Raw genomic sequence first — 20072 nt, 5'->3', positions numbered from 1 at the left:
CATTGGACTGCCAGGGAATTCCCTTCCTTGCCTTATTTCATGATCTAATTTTTTATTTTTTTTAAAATTTATTTGTTTATATTTTTGGCAGCGTTGGGTCTTCGTTGCTGCGCGTTGGCTTTCTCTAGTTGCCATGAGCGGGGGCTACTCTTCCTTGTGGTGCGTGGGCTTCTTATTGCAGTGGCTTCTCTTGTTGCAGAGCACGGGCTCTGGGTGCGTGGGCTTCAGTAGTTGTGGCACACAGGCTCAGTAGTTGTGGCTCGCGGGCTCTGGAACGCAGGTTCAGTAGTCGTGGCGCACGGGCTTAGTTGCTCCGTGGTATGTGGGATCTTCCCGGACCAGGGCTCAAACCCATGTCCCCTGCATTGGCAGGCGGATTCTTAACCACTGCGCCACCAGGGTCCCTCATGATCTAATTAACCATTAGGATTAGAACTAGATAAAAAGAGAACTTCAGTTCTGTTTCTTTGCTTCCAGTTATTTGGAACTTGTGAACAGTATTTAGCTTGAATAATAGATTAGTCAGGCTTTGACATTCTAGAGGCTAGGATGTGATTAAGTCAGCTGGACTTAATGACTGTTGTTGTCTGTAAAGCTTAGAGGTTCAGATTACTGGAAGGTGGCTAAAGGGGGTAGAGAGTAAAGAGAAACATCCTTCTCAGTATTGAGCACAACATGGGACCCGTTCCTTGGCATGTTATATTTGGGAAACACCAGACAAATTGGCTGGGGTTAAGAGGCTGGTTAAGGAATAATGGAAAATAAAGTTGGATTCTGCATCATCAGATTAATGAGCAAGGAACTCTGGAGTATTTATATATGCACCATGCATCCTTGCTAAATGTGACTGTTTTAGGCACTTTCAAGTTTATAAGTCAGTGTTCTATTGTGTAGTGGGTTCATGTTCTGGGGATCAGATTTAGGATGATGTGACCATTGGCAAGTCACTTAACCTTTCTGAGATGGTTTCTTTATTTATAAAATTAGATATTGGGAATTCCCTGGCACTTCAGTGGTTGGGACTCGGTGCTTTCACTGCTGGGGCCCGGGTTCAGTCTCTGATTGGGGAACTAAGATCCCGCAAGCTGCGTGGTGTGGCCCAAAAAATAAAAATTAGATACTGTAATAAGATCTTATTATCTATAACCCTTGCATAGTTGCTGGGGTAGCTACTAATTGAGTGTTGGGACAATTAAAATATCTGTGAAGTGCTTGCTACTGTGTTTGGCACAGAGTAGGTCCTCCATAAATTTAGATACATGTAAAAGGGCTCTTCTACCCATGGGAGCAATCCAAATGTAGGTTCCTCTGCATTCTGTTGTATAAATTGAATGATGTGTTAATCGAAGTCTTACTTCCTGAATTCAAGGGACCATACGGCAGGAGAAATAGCGATTTCTTTTCTTTTTGTGGTCTAGCCCTTGGTGAAAAGCTAATCTTTACTAACTTTTTTAAAAAGAGACTTTAAAAAATTGAGGCAAAATTCTCATAACAGAAAATTAACCATTAACCATTTTAAAGTACACAGTTCAATGGAATTTAGGACATTCACAGTGTTGTGCAACCATTACTTCTATCTAGTGCCAACATATTTTTCTCACCCTAAAAGGAAACACCATACCAAGTAAGCAGTCACTCTTTATCCCTCTTTCCCCAGCTCCTGGCAACCACTAATCTTTCTTCTCTGTGGATTTACTATGCTGGATGTTTCATGTAAATGGGATCATACAGTGTGTGATCTTTTGTATCTGGCTTCTTTCACTTAGAGTGTTTATACCTAAGGTTCATCCACATTGTAACATGTGCCAGTACTTCATTCCTTTTTATGGCTGAGTAATGTTCCATTGTACGGGTATGCCACATTTTGTTTATCCGTTCATCAGTCGATGGACATTTGGGTTGTTTCAACTTTGGGGCTATTAATGTACAAGTTTCTGTTTGAATGCGGTTTTCAATTCTTTTGAGTATATACCTAGGAATGGAATTAATGGGTCACATGGTAAATCCGTGTTTATCTTTTTGAGGAGCCACTAAATGGTTTTTCCCCAATGCCTGTACCATCTTGCTTTCCTACCAGCAATATACAAGGACTCCACTTTCTTTCTTTTTTTTTTTTAATTGCATAATTTCACTATCACCCAGAGAAAATTACTGCTAGATCTCTTTCTTTCTTTCTTTCTTTCTTTCTCTCTCTCTCTCTCTCTCTCTCTCTCTTTCTTTCTTTTCTTTCTGGCTGTGTTGGGTGTTTGTTGCTGCGCGCGGGCTTTCTCTAGCTGTGGAGAGCGGGGGCTACTCTTCATTGTGGTACGCGGGCTTCTCATTGTTGTGGCTTCTGTTGTTGCGGAGCATGGGCTCTAGGCATGCGGGCTTCAGTAGTTGTGGCTTTCAGGCTCAGTAGTTGTGGCTCTTGGGCTCTAGAGTGTAGGCTCAGTAGTTGTGGCACATGGGCTTAGTTGCTCCGCGGTATGTGGGATCTTCCCTGACCAGGGATCGAACCTGTGTCCCCTGCATTGGCAGGCGGATTCTTAATCACTGCACCACCAGGGAAGTCCCCAAGGACTCCACTTTCTGTACATCCTGACCAACACTTGCTATTTTCCATTTTCTTTTTTTTCAAATTATGGCCAAACTAGTTTGTCATTGTTGTTTTCACTTGTGTTTTCCTAATGATGTTGAACATTTTTTCATGTGCTTGTTAGTCAATTGTATATCTTTTTTGGATAAATATCTATGCAGGTCTTGCCCATTTTAATATTGGGTTGTCTTTTTGTTGTTGAGTTGTAGGAATTCTTTATATATTTTGGGTATTGGTCCCTTATTAGATATATGATTTGCAAATATTTTCTCCCATTCTTTGGTTTGTCTTTTCACTCTCTTGATATTGTCCTTTGATGTACAAACAAATTTAGTTTTGATGAGGTCCAACCTACCTATTTTTTTCTTTCATTGCATATACTTTTGATGTACTTTTAGTAGCTTCTTAATTTTCCTTTCTGTACCCCTTCCACTTTTAATATTCCTCATCTATTGCTAATATTTGTTGAGAATTTATAATATGATAAGTTCCATGCTAAGTACATTGTATACATTATGCTGTTTGATTCTCAAACAATCCAGTATGGTGAGTACTATTATTAACATTATTTTATTGAGTCTTTACAGTAACTCTGTGGGACAGATGGTGTTGTCTTCACTTTATAGATAAAGAAACTGAGACAGTAGAGGTTAAGTAGCTTCTGATAATTGGCAGAGTTTGCATTTGAACCTGGACTTGGAACCTTGCTGGTCTGATTTTAGCACCCATGTTCTTAACCACTTCACATACTCCCTTTGTACTTAAATGGAAAAAGCCTAAAGGCTTTCCTCTGGGGGGTCTTACTAGGCCTGTGATCCAGAAGTAGTAACCCCTTTGTTCCCAGTCAGAATTCCTACTCTCAGGAGGCCCCTTGTGTGTTACCCTCACATTTTGGGTATTCCCAAAGGAAGCCACAAAGCAGTTTGAATCCACTAAATCACGCAGAGGCAGAAGGATTGATAACCTTTTAATTCTTGTGCAAGGGTTTGCATTTTAAAGAGGATGTGGCATTCACTGAAATGAATCATTGTCTGCCAAGGTTTTCAGTTAACCAAGTAAAGTGAAAGAATCAGGCAGAAGATATTTTGGGGTTTTGGTGCCGCCAGAATGTTATTACTTGGCCTTGCCTGGAAGTGGGCCCAGGGGATTAGCTGCCTTAAGTGGATCCTGCTTTTTGCAGTTTCTTCCTTTTCTCTGTTCTGAACCTCTGGGTGCTTTGAATGTTGTCTTGTTCTGTTTTGGTTTTGTTTGTTAGTTTTTGAAGTGGCAAATTATACCTGTCTGCCCCATTTGGTTGGGTCAAGGGAAAAGGAGGGAAGGTTAAGAGAGAGAGAGCTGTTCAGTAGGAAACCCAAGAGGACGTAGTGGGAGAGGGGCCTATGCAGTACCGGGATAGCATGTTTGTAAACTGACCCTTTTCTTTCCATAGTAGTATACTGTACTTGAGAAGAGGTGTGTATTTTCCCAAACCGTGAGGTTGTGGGAAATGCCCACAACATCAAGGTTGATGCATAATCTGATTATTTTTCCTATAAAAATTCTTTTAAAAAATATGATGAGAACAAGTTATAGTTGTCTTTATTTTGCATCACTTTCACTACTTCTCTTTAATAAAAATGCAGGAAGTTGCTGCTGTTTTATTAACTTGCAGGCTGCATGCCTCTCTTCTTTGTTCTTTGTTAAATATGAGCTGGCATGTGTTAGACTACTTTAGCATTTGCTGTTAGGATTTCAGTGGTTTCTAAATTCAGCCTGGCTAAGCCTGTTCCCTGTTTGCCTGAATCAATTGAGACTGCTATTTTTAGCAACAAAAGGGGATTGAAATAGCAATTTTCTTTCCATGTAATAGATCCCCAAGAGGAATACTGATGCAAGCTCTCTGTCATTTTCTATTCTCCCCACCCCGCAAAAGCACTCAGAGGAACGGCAGCTGTCGTGGTTTGCGGCAGTATTAATCTTTAATCAATCGAGTGTTTTCAGCATTCAGCTGTTGGGGGAGGGGTGGGGAGGGAGGGGTCAGGAGAAGGAACCTGCTTGGAATAACTTAAGCTCTTATGCATGGGCTCTGCAGTCAGAATTTGGTGGGTAGTGGCAGAGAATAGACAGAAGAGCTAAAAATAGCATGTTTGCTTCCAGTGTTCCTCTTGTCTATTTTTGATGTTTGATTTTGATAAGGTTGATTGGGTTCTTACTAAAAATATCTGTTCCTAGCAAGTTGAGGACAAAAAGAGTAGAATATTTTTAACCTACAGAAACAGAAGCATTTTTGTTGACTTTATAAAATCTGGAAGCTGAGCCCTGGTCAGTTGCCAGTATTTTATATAATCTGTAACAAGCTAGACACTTCTGGATGCCAAGTTGGGATATTCTTTATAGTTGTCAGTTTCCATCTTCTCAAAGGCTTGCAAATTTGGTTTCTGGTGTTATATTTATATATGAAAACATAAGCCTTTTTGAATCTCCTTTTTCCCTCCTCCCTTCTCTCCTTCCTCTACCTCAGTTCTGGCCCTGGCTGTCATAAATTACTCTCACAACCCATAGGGTTGTGGGTAGTACCTGAGGCCACTGGGTTATGCGTGGGCAATACCTGTAGCATTTTTCTGTGTATTGTTGAAAACTACCTTAAGTTATCCACTTGCTCCATGGCAAAATGGAATCTGAGAACACCGAGTGTTAATTGAAGAAGCCAGTCTTAATGACAAGAACAGAGAACTGTCCTTTGAAAATGTGTGTCTGTAGATTCATCATAAACTAAGTTAAACTTCTCTCTGAAATTTCTTAAATTTTAGTTCAGATCGCTGATTCTTGATGTTGAGAGGGGCTGAAGAGTAGGTGGGGTTGTGTACAGTAGGTGATTGGGTGTTATTTCTAAAAAAGTGGGTAAAGCAGTGGGGAGTGTCCCAAGAGGCTAGTTTTCCATTCATAATCTCCTTTTATTCATTCACTCATCTCACAAAACCTCATTCATCATCTACTTTTTGCCAGGCACCACGCTAGCACTTAGACTGTGGTGACCCAGACCCTTATGGAAACCTATGTGATGAATGTCATGCAGGGGAGGTACAGAGTGCCATGGGGCCAGTGAGCTATGAGAGCCTGCTAGTCTAGAGGCCAAGGAAAGCTTAAGGGAAAGGAGATGTTCAAGTGAAGATGTCAAGGATGGGAGAGAGAAAGCCGGGGATGAGAAACTGGGAGTAGAGGGAACAACATTTGTGAAAAGAGAGCATGTTACCTTGTAGGAACTGGAAAAAATTCAGCATGACTAGGGCAGTGGGTGGTAGGGGGAAAGTGATGAGAGGTGAGGTCAGCTCATGGAAGACCTTGTAAAGAATAAGGGCAGTGGGAAATGACTGACAGATTTTTGTCAGGGAAGTGATGTCAGATCTGCCCAATGGAGTGATCACTTTGGCTGCAGTGCGGAGAGTGAGTTGGAGAGGAATAAGAAGGGGAGCAAGGGGCTTCCCTGATGTTGCAGTGGTTAAGAATCTGCCTGCCAATGCAGGGGACACAGGTTCGAGCCCTGGTCGGGGAAGATCCCACATGCCACGGAGCCACTAAGCTCGTGCACCACAACTACTGAGCCTGCGCTCTAGAGCCCACGAGCCACAGCTACTGAGCCCAAGTGCCACAACTACTGAAGCTCGCATGCCTAGAGCCCGTGCTCTGCAACAAGAGAAGCCACCCAATGAGAAACCCACACGCCGCAATGAAGAGTAGCCTCCCGCTCGCCGCAACTAGAGAAAAGCCCGCGCGCAGCAACAAAGACCCAATGCAGCCAAAAAGAAAAATAAATAAATTAATTAATTTAAAAAAAGGGAGCAGGTGAAGTAGTTAGAAGGCTGTTGCAGTAGTTCTTGCGGGAGATGAATGCTGGTAGCCCCAGGTGGTGGCAATGGGGAGACGTGACTAGATTTGTGTTCCAGGTTTTATATAACTAGCAATAGGGAAATATTGTTGCTTTTTGACAGAAGAATGAGATCATAAAAATGGTGTTTGAGAAAGATAATTCTTAGCTGTGTATTGCATGAATCAAGCGGGAAGGAACTGAAAAGGGTCATTGCACAAGTCCTTGTGTGTTGGGATGATAGCTTAGACTAGGGTGAGAGCTGTTGTGAGAATTAACTGGATAATATCAACGAAGTACCTTGAGCACATATATTATAATGATGTGAATACTGTCGATGAAAATAATCAAGAAACAATCAATAATGAGACTAGAAAAAGAGTTTTATTTGAACTGAACTGAGGACTATAGCTGGGAAAATAGCCTTCAGATAACTCTTGAGAAACTGCTCCTGAGAAGCCTGGTTTTCAGTACGGTTTTATATCTTGTCGGAAGAAAGAACATTAAACAACTCAGGGATACATTTCTTCAAGGTTTCCAAAAAAATGACCAGCATGTACACGGTGAGTCAGTATGGCCTTGGCGAAGGGAGTCTTATCATCAGAGGAGTACCAGCATTGGCATCCCAGAAAGGGAGACAGTTAATCTTTATTTTTAACGTGGACATTCTTTACTTCTCATCAATGCGCCCTTTTCTTTAATAATTAAAGCAGATGTACAGTGTATGTTTGATAGGCCACAAACAGGCTGTTCCAGTTAAAATAAAATTCGAGTTAACTCATATATAAGCCAGAATGGCTTCCCCATACCTCAAGATGTGAATATTTATTTTATCAGTATTAAATATTTTGTTTTAACAATTTACTGACAGCTTACTCTTGCTTTTCTGGCCCTGTAATAGTCACTTTAACAATATAGAAGTTTATTTATTTTTCATCCAGTTTAAAGAAGACCAGACAGACCTTTTGTGTATGTTGGGTTTTTTTTTTTTTTTTTTTTGGCTGCTCCTCGCAGCATGCAGGATCTTAGTTTCCCAACCAGGGATCAGACCTGCGCCCCCTGCAGTGGAAGCTCGGAGTCCTAACCACTGGACTGCCAGGGAATTCCCACCTTTTGTGTATGTTTGATTCTCTGTGGTAAGCAGTTAATAAAAAAAGAACTGATTGATTGGAAAAAAAACCTGGCATAGAAATTTCATGGAGTCATGAAAAACCTTGATTTCTACAAGTATGTTCCTTCATCTTAGCCCATGGCTTCTACCCTCAAGGTTACTTCCTGGTTCAAGACTGCTGGAGCTACAGCCATCATTTTTTGAATTGGCTAGACGATGGGCAGAAAGTGACTCTCCCTGCTGAGTCACTCCTTTAAGCAGCCTTTCTCAAAGTCCCTCACAACACTGCACCTTATTTTCAAGATTTAATCCCATGGCCACACCTAGCTGCTAGGGAGGTTGCATTCCAGGCCATGATTGCTGCAAAGAAGGAAGGGAAGGATGGGTACTGAGGAAGACAGCAGGCTCTGGCCCATGTGTGTACATAACATAAGAAGGATGGGTCCCCAGGATTGTTTTTGCACATTGCATCATCTTTCGGTGTGGCTATGAGTGCTTAATTTTTTCATCTTAAGAAAATGCAAAAAACAAGCAGTATTTCTAATTTGGATGATTTGGAAGCTGGTCTTTGTTTCATTTGGTTTTCATTGCAAGGTGGTAGGTATATCAGGGTGACAGTGCTTAGATCGTGTTTCTCAAAAGACCTATCAAGAAATGATCTTAGGTACTGCATTGATGAATATTTTAAAATGTTAATGTTTTTTTACATACATATTTTACACTAATCTATTTATATTTATTGAAACTGGTAGTCTTTTACAATAATCAAGTAGTTAAGTAAATAGTAGTCCAGTAATTAAGATTTCTATTAAATTTAATTCTTTAAAAATCAGTTTTAAGAATATATTAGGTGACCTTAGGAAACACTGACTTAAGCAGTGTTACACTGATTTTTGGGAAACTGGAATAGATGAAGAACCTGCTGGATCAGTTTACACCATCTTTCTATTGCTGGTAGGAAAGGACTTCTGTTTTTGGAAAGGCAATTCAAGCACACGGTTAAAAAATACCAACAGTAAGAAGAGTAAAAAATAGTAACCTCTTCCCTGTATTTCCCCAATGCCACAGAACAACTGCCAAAAGACTTTTGATTTAAGGTATGCTTTAATTAGCTTCAGTAGTTGTGGCTCGTGGGCTCTAGAGCACAGGCTCAGTAGTTGTGACGCACGGGCTTAGTTGCTCGGCTGTATGTGGGATCTTCCCGGACCAGGGCTCGAACCCGTGTCCCCTGCATTGGCAGGCGGATTCTTAACCACTGCGCCACCAGGGAAGACCCAAGGATTTTTTTTCTATCCAACTATGAGCTGCTGTCTCTGCTACTACTGTTGGAAGGTATGTAGCTTTAAAGCAAAGAATATATCTTTAAAAGAAAAGGCAGGATAATCCTTGTCCCCATCCTCCCTGTCTTAAATAAACAAATTTATTATTATTATTTTTTGGCATCAAGTAAAACTTTTATGAGTGAGTAAAGTTTGACAGATGACTTGGTTGTGTCTGTACATTATTTCAAAGATATTACCTATCATATGACTTAGAGAACTAAAGAATTTGTCATTTCCTTTGATGGAGAAATGATACTTGATCCCCCGTTGCCTGGCCATTGTACATGACTCTGATTATTATAGAACTGCAGTGGTGCTTACAGAGATGAGTAAAGAAGGCTCTTGGTTTCCAGTTTTATTTTTTGTTTCTTTGTGCCCATAAAAATAATTTTTATACTTTTCTATTTTCTCAGGAAAAAAACATACTTGTGAGGCAGTATCTGACTTATGTGTAACTATACAGTTCTGCATTTGGTTTTGAGAATTATCAGAATATGGAAAAGTGATATTTTTATCTATCTAAAAAGATCAGAGGCTAAATTTTTAATATTTATACAATTTAAAATTTTTTAATATTTATACAATTTAAAGTCATATTATCTCTGTTTAATATTTGAAGTCTTAACTGTGCAATGGGTGATTTATGGAACACCTAATAACTACAGTGGGTCTTATACATCATTGTATTCTCTGTAGTCATACACATAATAGTTTCTAAAAAGTGTTAATTTGATTTAAATTTGATAGTTAATAGCAGATGATAGGAAAAAATGTTCTTGTTGGGAGCATAAAGCTAAATCTTTTGAGAAGTGTATTTAGTATTTATTCTCAACTCAGTCTACTTTAAAATGTTTAAGAGGGACCTTGGGGGACTTCCAGTTTTAAAATAGCCAAGCAACAGTATTTCTAGCCTTTTATCTCTTGGAAATCCTCTCTAATAATTGGAATAAGGAACAGAAAGCACCATTTTGATGAAACTAGGGAACTTCTGAAATCCCTCATCCCCAGTCACAGCAAATGAAGTTGGAAGAGTGATAACTTACCTCACTGAGCCGACACTTGAGTGCTCATGGATGGTCCACCATTGGGAAGCAAGCAAGTTTGCTCTGCACCCCAGAAAAGCACAGGAATTACAAGTATCAGGTACCTCAAAAGACAGGGATAGGGAAGGGCACTGAACCAGATGTGCTTGAGACTCCAGAAAATTGGGCACAGAAGAGGGCAGAGGTGAGATACAAGACTGAGAACAGGGGTTAGGTGAAAAGTCTACAGACTAATAGCTGCTCAACTACCCAGCAGCCAGAAGACTGGAATTTGGGAAATGCTTAAGAGATACTGAAGGGTCCTAGGGAAAATGCAGATACTGACTTGTGAATTCCCTAATCAAAAAGCTGGTTTGCCCATCGATTACCCTATAGTGGGGGTCACAGTATAGTCATCCCACCCATGTACACTAATTGCCATGTTATTGCCTCCAAGATGAGAGAGACCAAAACAATCAAAAGGAACTTAGAGGAAACAGAATAAAAGAGTAGAAGAAAGTATAAATATGTAAACAAAGTCTAATTAATGTCCTCAGAGATAAGAGAAGATAATGGATTTATAATAAGAATAACTGCTGCTTTAAAAAGAGAAAGAGCAATCAGAATACAGAAGAGCTCTTCAAAATTAAAAAATTGGCAACCTAAGTTTAAAAAGTCAGTAGAACATTTGGAAAATAAAAGTTGAAGAAATTTCCAGGAAAGTAAACAAGAAGAAAAGTAAGATTAATAGAGAAACTCTTATGTCTGAACTCTGATTAATGGAAATTCTAGAGAAGAATGTGAAGAAATTATCAAAGAATTAACACATAAGAAAATTGCCAGAATTGAAGATCATGGATTTTCAGGCCCATCAGTGCCTAGCACCAATGAATGGAAAAGCACCCAGCCCAAGCTCTGTTACCATGACAGAGTCCTAAAGATTAAGTAACAATCCTAAAAGCCCCAGTGACCAAAAAGTTCATTTGCAAATTGTCTGAAATCAGAATGGTGAAACATTCTTTTTAAACAATACTGGTGCAGTGGAGAGTTGTTTTTAATTTTTGTTAAAAATGATCTGTTTAGAATTCCATACCTAGTGTCGACTTAAAAAAAAATGCACAACCTAAAAGTTGAAAATTATGTTTTATTCGGTGGACATACTGAGGACTTAAGCCCAGGAGACAGCCTCTCAAATAGCACTGAGGGAGGAAAGGGAGGAGCCGGGTTACATAGGAGTTTTCGCAACAAAACCAAGTAATCAAAAGATTGCTGTTAATTAAAGAAAACCAGACTTCTTGAGTTAATGAATTTAGCAGTCTTCCATGTATGGGAAGATGCAAGAGACTGCGTTTATTGAAGTCATTGCTTTGATATGCACCCTAAAAGGCCAGTATCCTGTTCCTCTCCTTCCTGAACCCTCTCAGGGTGCGCACTTGGGGGTGGCTATGGCTTGATGGCCTCAACATCCGTTGTTTACTGATATGGCAGGCGACATTCTTTGTCCACACTAGTTAAACTGTTATGTGTGAAGTTAGAAATAGACTTTGTAAGGTCGGATCTTAACAAACGGCATCGCGAAACAGAGGAAAGCTTCAAGTGAGCTTTATTAGGGGGCGCTCCCGGGCGAGGTTCACTGGTCCGCGAGAAAGGGCCAGAGAAGTCGCACCCGGGCGAGGGATGGGCAAGATTTTATAGGGGAAGAAGGGAAAGGGGTGTGGTGAATCTGGGAGGGCGCAGGGTATTTCTTATTTGGTGGTCTCTTCGGGTATCGATATCTGGTGCCGGTTGCATCAGTCTTGGGACCGCTAGTCCTGCCCCTTGAAAGGCGGGAAGGCGGGGCCGGGTGGAAAGCCCCCAGGTCAGTTCCTGGAACTGGGTGGTCCGGAATGTCTCCAGGTCAGTTTCTGGAACTGGGTGGTCTGGAGAGTTTCGGTCTGATGCAACCTGTGAATCTGATTGCGTTCCCCTGCCTCGGGCCAGTTGGCCTTACAGACTTTATTTTTAAAGATATAAAAATGTAAAAAAAATTTGCTTCAAACTGTCACACAAAGAGACGTGATAACCAAATTTAATATGATATTCTGGATGGCATCCTACAAGAGAAGGACACTCAGTAACAAGACAGTCTGAAAAAAATATGAACTTTAGTTAATAATAATGTATCATAATTGGTTCATTAATTGTGACAAATTTACCATACTAATGTAAGATGTTAGTAATAGGATAAACTGGCTTGGAGTATAGGGAATACTCTGTATTATCTTCACTTTTTTTTTTGGTAAGTCTAAAACTTATTTTAAAATCTAAAATTTACTTTTAAAATGTTTACAAAATGTGGGCTTCCCTGGTGGTGCAGTGGTTGCGAGTCCGCCTGCCGATGCAGGGGACGCGGGTTCGTGCCCCGGTCTGGGAGGATCCCACGTGCCGCGGAGCGGCTGGGCCCGTGAGCCATGGCCGCTGAGCCTGCGCATCCGGAGCCTGTGCTCCGCAACGGGAGAGGCCACAACAGTGAGAGGCCCGCGTACCGCAAAAAAATAAATAAATAAATAAATAAATAAATAAAATGTTTACAAAATGTATCTTCATGCATCCTTTCTTGGGAAGCTAGATGTGCTGCATAATGAGGGAATAGAACAAGATCTAGAAAAGAAGAGCTTCAACCCAGGAGAGAGACAGTCTAAGGGAATTCCCAAGATTATGTTCTAGAACAATAGCTGTGCCACAGAGTATTCCAGGCTGGAGTAGGATGAAAGCTGGAGTGCTCTGTGAAGGCGATCTTTAAGGGGGGAAAAAAAAAAAAAAGTAATGGAACAAATTGATGGGGTTGATCATGTGGAAAATTATATCGAGAGGCTGTTAGAGACTGGGGGAAAATTTAAAAAGAAAACTACGCAAATGCAATAAAAAGGCAATTTTAATTCCATGAGAACAAAAACGTTGATTAGGAAAGAGAATGTAATTCTACTATACTGTTTGGTTCACTAGTGGATAATATATTTTTCTAGCCACAGTAATTGTTGTATAATAAAGAATTTGACTGACCTTTGTTCCTGGGAGGGAGCATCTAGATCCTTGGAATTTCCTAAGTGATAAGAGTGTCTTTATTATTTATGGTGGGCTCTGATAGTTTATACTAATGAAATCAGTGGGACTGTACAGAGCTTCAGGATGGGGGCTGGTCCTGCCAGAAACACCAACCATGTGATTAGAAGATTGGAGCTTTGAGCCTTGTGATACCAACTCAACCTTCCAACCTCTGGGGAGGGAAGGGAGGTGGTTTGGAGATTGAGTTCAGTCCTGTGACCAGTGATTCAGTCGGCCATGCCGTTGTAATGAAACCCAGTGAAAACTCTGGACCCTGAAACTTGATGTAGATTCTTCCTAGTGGGTGAACACATTGATGTGCTGGGTGAGGGTGGGGGGATGACCTGCCCTGATTCAGAGAGGGCATGGAAGCTCTGCATTTGGGACCGCCCTTGCCCTTGCCCTAAGTGGCTTATTCATTTGGTTGGTCCTGATTTGTATCCTTTATTATAAAGCCGTAATCATGAACTGTAAGTTATCCTGAGGTCTGTGAGTCATTCTAGTGAATTATTGAACCTGAGGAGTTACGGGAACCGTGAACTTTGAAGCCAAGCAGTCACAAGTGTTGGTGGCCTAGGGACCCCTGAACTTGTGGCTGGTGCCTGCATTGTGGGCAGTTTTGCTGGGGACCATGTCTTTCACCTGTGGGATCTGTACTAACTCTGGGTGGTTAATATCAGAATTGAGTTGCAGTATTACAATAAGGTAAACACTGACAAGTGACAGAATCTTGTAATATATAACTTCATTGGAAGGATGAGGAAAATATAAAGGGAGTAAAAGTTCTCATCAGACCTGAAGAGTCAAGTAATATATTGATGAATCAGGAAATTACAGTGTAACATAGGATTTAGAACATGTAAAGATAAGGAAAAACAATTAAAAGCAATGAAAATGGTTGCTTCTGGGGATGGAATAGGAAGGTGCAGAAGGATAGGGGTAAAGTCCTGGTATTTTTGGCCTAAAAATTTGTAACTATTATCTTTTTTGGACTAAGTTATGTATTTGACATAAATAAAATCACTTAAAAAAAGAAGGAGCTTGACTGTAGGCTGTCAGTAGTTCATCAGGAAATAAACTTGGACAGTGAGATGTGTGTATGTGTTTTGGGGGATGCTCTCAGGAAGAGCACCTGTGAGGAGGAAGCAAAGGAAGCCGAGTAGGGCAGAGGGAGAAGTCAAACTGTGATGCAGGAGTCACCTGATCCCATGGGAAGCTCTGAACCTGGGATGGTGCTTCAGAGATGCTTAACTAATGCTTAAGGGAGCTGGATCTTTGTGTGGACCAGTCATTAGACGTGTACTGCCCAGGGGAGGAGCTGTAACCTTGGGCAAGGCAGCTCCCTTTGGCTGAGGGCAGTTCCTGGGAGATGTTCACTTGTGAGCTGACAGCAGATAACACTCCTGGCAAGAGGATTGCCTGAAGACCTCTGTGCTGGAAGGGAGGATGTGGTTGGTGCTCTAACAGTACCCATTACAAACTCCAAAAACTGGAGAATCTGGAAAAGGAAGGTTTGATATCCCTTAGGCAAATTTTATAATTTCTAGTCCTGGCATATTCTGAGCTATCCAGGATTGTTTTTTTTTTTAAATTTATTTTATTTTTATTTATTTTTGGCTGTGTTGGGTCTTTGTTGCTGTGCGCGGGCTTTCTCTAGTTGCGGCGAGTGGGGGCTACTCTTCGTTGCGATGCGCAGGCTTCTCATTGCTGTGGCTTCTCTTGTTGCGGAAAACGGGCTCAAGGCGTGCGGGCTTCAGTGGTTGTGGCACGCGGGCTCTAGAGCTCAGGCTCAGTAGTTGTGGTGCAAGGGCTTAGTTGCTCCATGGCATGTGGGATCTTCCCGGACCAGGGCTCGAACCCATGTCCCCTGCATTGGCAGGCGGATTCTTAACCACTGCACCAGCAGGGAAGTCCTCCAGGACTATTTTTAAAGTGTGGTATGCTGCTTTAGCTCAGCCTGGGGTTGGCAATTTTAAATACACACAAACACACACACATGCACACACACACACACACACCAGAGTCATCTGTGTTCTTCTGAAATATGTATATTCCAGCCAAAAATTCTAGATGCATTATTTGGAGTGACTTTATTGTAGTTTAATTATTGAGCATTTCTGATTGAGGGATTTTAAAGCACACAGTCTGAGAAAATCTGATGTTGCCACTGATTCAATGCTGTAATCACATATAGGATTTGCTTGCTCCACAGTTGTAGAGAATAAACAGAATAATCTAGGTACCAAAGGCTCTGTGAATGGACAGATTGAGTGGCAGACAGATTAGGAGAATATAAGGTACTGTACTTGTAAAGTGAAGATCTTTGAGAAACCAGGTTCTCAGGGAAATCGTCCAAGTCTCGTGTGTTTTGTAGTTTGTAAGACCAAGTAAACGTGAGCATCATTCATGCATTCAGCAAATGTCTACTGAGCACCTACCTTGTGCACATCACATAGCAAGGAGCCTGGAATCTGGTAGAAGAATTAAGACGTGTACACGTAAGAAAATGCAATTCAAAGTAGAGAGTGGTAAGTGCTGTAAGAGAAGTGCATGTAAAGGGCTAAGGGAGCTTAGGGGAGAGAGAGGTTTCTTTTGTTTGAAGTTATCTGAACAGTGGAATTAGTTGGTGGAGTTTGAACAAGCCTTTGAAGGAAGAGGCGAGGAGGTGAGGTTCTGGGGATCTTGGAGAGAGCAGAAAAGTTTATCACAGAAGGAAAAGGAGAGAATTGGAAACAGAAAATGTTTATACTTCATGTGTGACACATTAGTGCATCAGTAACAGGAATACAGTATAAAACTTGGGTCCCCGTACTTCCAAAATACTCAGGAGATGAAAAGTTACAGAAATATGCAACTGAATTGATCATGAGGTTGGAGGAACTCTCATATGATACTTAATTTCATATAGATGGGTTCTGCTATGAATGTTTAAATCCATGACTTAGTAATGTTTCTTGTAAAGAAAACCACAATCATAAAAATACATGAGTTACCTTTGGGAGATGCCAGAGAACCAATTTACTTTGAAAACCGGTAAAGGAGAAAAAGAATCAAAACATTTATCTTGTGTTCCTGTGCAAACTCTGTATCATTTGTAATCAGATAACTGATGAGGAGTCATTTCTCTATGGAACTATTCCAGCTACTAAATGAAGATGGGATGATAGAATTCAAATATCACCATTTTGCAATCTCTAATGAAATAATGTGTCTCAGCGGTGATCATCAATGGCTGCTAATCTGACAAAAAGTAAGGTTAGCAAACATGTGCCTCCTGATGGAAATATGCAATATCACTTATGAAGTATTCTTACCCAAAAAATCAAACCTGAATTTGATCATCTACAACTAACTTTTAGGGGATGGAAGAACATGTTAAATGACATCAGGAGGATGCAATCAGCCAATGACAAGCTGGTTGAGTATAAATGTATGACCTAATGTCTTCAACAAATAACAGGGGGTGGGGCGAGCAAGGAGGGAGAGGAAGAAAAAGAGGAGGAGATAGAGGGGCGGAGACAGAGATGGAGACAGATAAGTAGCTCTAGATAGATATGATTTCATAACTTATTCTATTATTTCATAATCTATTATGATTATGAAAGATATGGCTAGGAAGAATTTAGATATGTTTGCCATATTTCTGCATAGTGAAAGTAGGAACCATCATGTAATTTCAAAGAAGTGGTTTTAGGACAAATACAAGAAAATCCTACTTTACACCATAACTTGTTTTCCATAATTTATAAATGGTATGGGAAAACTCATAGAGAAGTTTGGGGGGCATCCCTAACCTTTTGGGATGCTATTCAAAACCATTCTATGAATTTGTAACAAACATTATTCCGGTATTTTAGAGGTAAGATACCATGGTGTAGCCTGACCCATTATCATTTTCAAATGTTTATGCTACATAAGGTTTTAGAGCTTTTAAGAGAAATATGCTCTCCCTTAGAAGAAATAGATGTTATTCAATTTCTACTACCTATAATTAAAAAAAATAGTTTATTAAGGTATAACAGATACAGTGTGTACTTAATTGTACAGGTACATGAATTTTTACATACACACATACACAACAAGATATAGAATATTTCCGGGAGATGCATGAGGGAAGGGATGTGGGAACGGATGTACATGTATGACTGATTCACTTTGTTATAAAGCAGAAACTAAAAAAAAAAAAACAACAACAACAAAAAAACAAGAATATTTCCTACATCCTGAAGGTTTCCTTAATGCCTCTTCCCTGTCATCTACCCTGTTACTCGGGGTAGCCAATATTATCAGTTCTATCTTTTTTTTTTTTTTTTTTTTTTTTTTGCGGTACGCGGGCTTCTCACTGTTGTGGCCTCTCCCGTTGCGGAGCACAGGCTCCGGACGCGCAGGCTCAGCGGCCATGGCTCACGGGCGCAGCCGCTCCGCGGCATGTGGGATCCTCCCAGACTGGGGCACGAACCCGTGTCCCCTGCATCGGCAGGCGGACTCTCAACAACTTGCGCCACCAGGGAAGCCCTATCAGTTCTATCTTTATGGATTAGTTTTGCCCTTTCTGAAATTGCATAAATGGAATCATGACAGCTTGTACACTTTTATCTCAGGCTTTTTTCACTCAACATAATGTCTGGGAGATGTGTTCTTGTTTTGAGTGTATTGGTAGTTCTTTTTTTTATAATTGCTATTTAGTATTATGTGAATATATCTGTTTTTTTAAGCTCTTTAAAATTATTTTATTTATTTTTGGCTGTGTTGGGTCTTTGTTGCTGTGCATGGGCTTTCTCTAGTTGCGGCGAGTGGGGGCTACTCTTCTTTGCAGTGCACGGGCTTCTCATTGCGTACTGTGTTAAAATATATTAATTTACTTACTCATTCTCTTGTAGTTTATTATTTGGGCATGTTTACCAACTATACGTAAATAAAGCTACCATGGACATTGTTCTGGTAACATGATGCCTATTACCTCTTGGAAATTGTTAAGTCATAGATAGGCACACATTTATTTCTGGACATAATGTAAAATCGTTTTTCCAAAATAACTCAATTTACAGCGCCACCAGCAATGTATGAGAGTTCTAGTTGCTCCACATCCTTGTCAACACTTGGTATTGCAGTCTTTTAAATTTTAGCCATTGTCATGGGTATTCATTCCTAAATTTGAGCCACTGGTAATTGCTCCATCTTTTACATCAAGTACAGTTGACCCTTGAACAGCATGTAGGGGTTAGGGGCATGGACCCTCCATACAGTTGGAAATTCAAGTATAACTTTACCTTTGGCTCTCAGTATCTGGATCTTACATCCGAGGTTTTGCATCTGTGGATTCAACCAACCTTGGATCGTGTAGTACTGTAGTGTGTATTTATTGGAAAAAATCTCCGCATATATGTGGACCCTTGCAGTTCAAACCCATGTTGTTCAAGGGTCACCTGTATTACACAGGTCTTCTTGTGTCTAATTGGTGGGTCCTAATTGTGATCAGTTCTGCATTGTAATTCTTAAACTAAACTGTTACTTTTTTCTTTTCTCAGTTGTCACAGGTAGTACTGATGGAATTGGAAAATCATATGCAGAAGAGGTAGGTAATTTTCAAGACTTTTTTTTTGGTATAAGAATATAAGAACAGATATAGAATGATCTCTTATAGTAGTTTTGATTTTTGAAGTTAAAAGCACAAATATAGTGTTACACTATATAATAGATGTACTTTGTTTCGATCTTGTTAGAAATGCTATGTTTGCTTAAACACACTTTAAAACAAATTTTTGTGCAAAATGTGTGTCAAACTTTTTATCCTGGAAAGTTGGAGTTGTGAAAATTTTAGTGTAATTTTATTTTATATTGTGTAACTATAGACAGTTCTCAGTTTTTAAAGTTAATTGTTTTGGATTATTTTCCGAAAGGTAGACAGATTATTAGAGAGTGGTTACATCTCCAAACAAGTCCATGGCGTCATTTTCACAAGAAGGACTGTGATGGATGGACAGATATTGACAGACACAGGCAAAAGATTCAAGTTCTCTGTAATGTAATTGAAGGAAGGGAAACCATGATAGTTTGAAGACCACTGTACAAAGCTCTCCTGTGAAGGAGAGCTTCCCTGCCTTCCAGTTCCACAGAGGCACCAATAGCCTCTGATATTGCCCGATTGTGATGAAGGTCCTGACAGATCCATTGAATCTCTCATTTGTCCTTTAAAAAGTGTTTTTTAAAAAAATCCTTTGTTTTCTGAGCTTTTTATTTTGAGTATAAAAGCTACAGAAAAGTTTCAGGAAGAGTATACAATGAACACCCATACACCTTTCACGAGGATTGGCCAGCTGTTAACATTTTGCTACATTTAACTTATAATTATAATTTGGCTGGACTATTTGGGAGTTACAGACATTGTAACAGTTCACTCCTAAATATTTCAGCTTGAAGCTTCTGAGAACTAGAATATTCACCGTTGTAACCACAGTACACTGGTCACGCATTGGAAGTTTAACTTGACACAATACTATTATACAATGTATAGTCCATATACAAGTTTCCCAATTGTCCCATTAAGGTGTTTCATAGAGCTTCTTTTTTTGTTCCAAAATCCATTTAAGGATTATGCATTGCTTCTTAATGTCATATTTCTTGACTAGGAGAGTTCCCTAGCTCCTCCTTTCTTTCTCTTTTTTCTTTTATAACAGTGGCATTTTTTAAAAAACCTAGGCCAGTTGTTTTGTAGATTTCTCAATATGGATTTGTCTGATTGTTTCCTCATGATTAGATTCAAGTTAAACATTTTTTAGCAGGAATGCTACACAGGTGATACTGTATTCTTTTGAGTTTATCTTATCAGGAGCCACAAGAAGTCCATTTGTTCCTTTATTTTTTTTATTTTTATTTTTTCCAGTATGTGGGCCTCTCACTGTTGTGGCTTCTCCCGTTGCGGAGCACAGGCTCCGGACGCGCAGGCTCAACGGCCATGGCTCACGGGCCCAGCCGCTCCGCGGCACGTGGGATCCTCCCAGACCGGGGCACGAACCCGTGTCCCCTGCATCGGCAGGCGGACTCTCAACCACTGCGCTACCAGGGAAACCCTGTTCCTTTATTGATTATGTTAAAATAAATCATTTATTAAGAT

General features: G+C 40.3%; 1 protein-coding gene across 1 annotated transcript in view; it reads left to right on the top strand.

The window, feature by feature from the left end:
• Positions 1-20072, top strand: part of HSD17B12 (hydroxysteroid 17-beta dehydrogenase 12) — a gene marked incomplete at both ends in the record, with an annotated part of 167927 nt that overhangs the window by 37908 nt on the left and 109947 nt on the right. The window contains one exon of the mRNA XM_079707645.1: positions 18487-18533. Within this exon, the coding sequence (XP_079563771.1) occupies positions 18487-18533 (47 nt within the window). The remainder of the gene's footprint in view (positions 1-18486; positions 18534-20072) is intronic.

This window comes from Hyperoodon ampullatus, assembly GCF_949752795.1.
Source record: "Hyperoodon ampullatus genome assembly, chromosome: 7".
Taxonomy (NCBI): Eukaryota; Metazoa; Chordata; class Mammalia; order Artiodactyla; family Ziphiidae; genus Hyperoodon; species Hyperoodon ampullatus.
Note: the sequence above shows the minus strand (reverse complement) of the source record. Positions and strands in the feature narration are given on the sequence as shown.